This window comes from Diceros bicornis, chromosome 7 (genome assembly GCF_020826845.1).
Source record: "Diceros bicornis minor isolate mBicDic1 chromosome 7, mDicBic1.mat.cur, whole genome shotgun sequence".
Classification (NCBI taxonomy): Eukaryota; Metazoa; Chordata; class Mammalia; order Perissodactyla; family Rhinocerotidae; genus Diceros; species Diceros bicornis.
In genome coordinates, this window is record NC_080746.1 from 60,356,353 (window position 1) to 60,357,888 (window position 1,536).

The window sequence follows — 1,536 nt, forward strand, 5'->3', positions numbered from 1 at the left end:
TTCTGGAAAAGAATGTGGGATTAGAAATATTTCTGTGGCCATTTTTGGAAAATATCATCTGCTACATACTACTGTATTGTATTTTCCCCCCACCAGAAGGAGAGTTCCGGGAGAGCTCTGACTTCTTGTTTATCCCTGTATATATTTTAGTAAGTAATAACAGTCTCCTCCATTTCTGGCACATTAGATATCATGAAGGATAGAGGAATAAGGGTCTATTTAAGGAAATAGTACCTCCTAGATTAGAGCCTGTTAGCGACAAAAGGCATGGATCACACGATCTCGGATCTGTTTCGTCTTCACACTGTAGATGATGGGGTTCATTAGAGGAGGGAATAGAAGATACACAAAGCCCATGATCACCTGCACCAGATGAGATGCCTGCTTCCCAAAGCGGTGGATAACGGACAAACCAATCATGGGAGTGTAGAAGAGGAGCACAGCACAGATGTGGGAAACACAGGTGTTAAGAGCTTTGAGTCTCTCAGCTCTGGATGCAATGGACAGCACGGTATGCAGGATCAGAGCATAGGAGAAGAGAATGAGCAGTGAGTCTATACCTACTGTGGAAACAATGACAAACATGCCATAGATGCTGTTGGCTTTGATGTCTGCACAGGCCAATTTCATCACTTCCTGGTGGAGACAATAGGGATGTGAGAGGACTGGGGAGCCACAATAGGGGAATCTATTAAGCATAAAAGGCAATGGGAAAATGAATGCTACACTACGGCCCAGGGAAGCCAGGCCAATCCTGCCAATGACTGTGTTGGTGAGAATGGAAGCATAGTGCAAGGGGCGGCAAATGGCCATAAAACGGTCAAAGGCCATAGACAGTAGCACAGAAGACTCCAGGAATGACAAGCAATGAATGAAAAAGAGCTGGGCAAAACAGGTGTCATGACCAATATCTCGTGCCCCAATCCAAAAGATGCCTAGCACTGTAGGGAGAGTGCAAAGAGACAGACCCAGGTCAGTCACAGCCAGCATGGACAGGAAGAGGTACATAGGTTCATGGAGCGAAGGATCTGTTTTAATGATAAAAAGAATTATGCAGTTGCCCAGGATGGAAACCAGGTACATGAAGCACAATGGGATGGAAATCCAGATGTGCATGTGCTCCAGTCCAGGAATGCCACTCAGCAGGAAGGTGGAGGAAATGCTGCTGCTGTTTTCCAGGGGTCCCAATGTCATTGTGTGTGGATGGAAAGGGTGAGTTGGATTCCTCGCAAATTCCTGAAATTAATTGAGAAAAAGCTAGTGATTGCACCCAGGAAGAAAAAAAAAAAAAAGATTAGAATCAAGTGGACCTAGAACTCTATAGCTCCTCCAGAGTGATTTCCTTCTGGTCCCTGGTTCCGTCTCAACATTTTTAGAGAAATGTTTTCTTTGAAATTATTTCTCCTTGCTCCTTCAAGCTAAGAGGTGAGAGCATCTTCATTGTTCTTGTTGGTTATGCTTAACTTTGCCTATCCCTTACGAGAAGACCTTTAATTAAACACTCCTCACATGCCTCTTTTCTACCAAGACTGTCAC

The 1,536-nt window shown here is 44.4% G+C and overlaps 1 protein-coding gene across 1 annotated transcript; it reads right to left on the bottom strand.

Moving 5' to 3' along the window:
* Nucleotides 1-252: 252 nt before the first annotated feature.
* LOC131407984 (olfactory receptor 51G2) lies at nucleotides 253-1,194 on the bottom strand. The gene has a single exon (XM_058544567.1). It carries the CDS (start codon nucleotides 1,192-1,194, stop codon nucleotides 253-255), a length of 942 nt encoding a protein of 313 aa, XP_058400550.1.
* Between the last annotated feature and the right edge of the window lie 342 nt (nucleotides 1,195-1,536).

Excerpts from the sequence above, each read along its gene's own strand:
- LOC131407984 (XM_058544567.1), bottom strand. The coding sequence starts at position 1,194 with ATGACATTGGGACCCCTGGAAAACAGCAGCAGCATTTCCTCCACCTTC.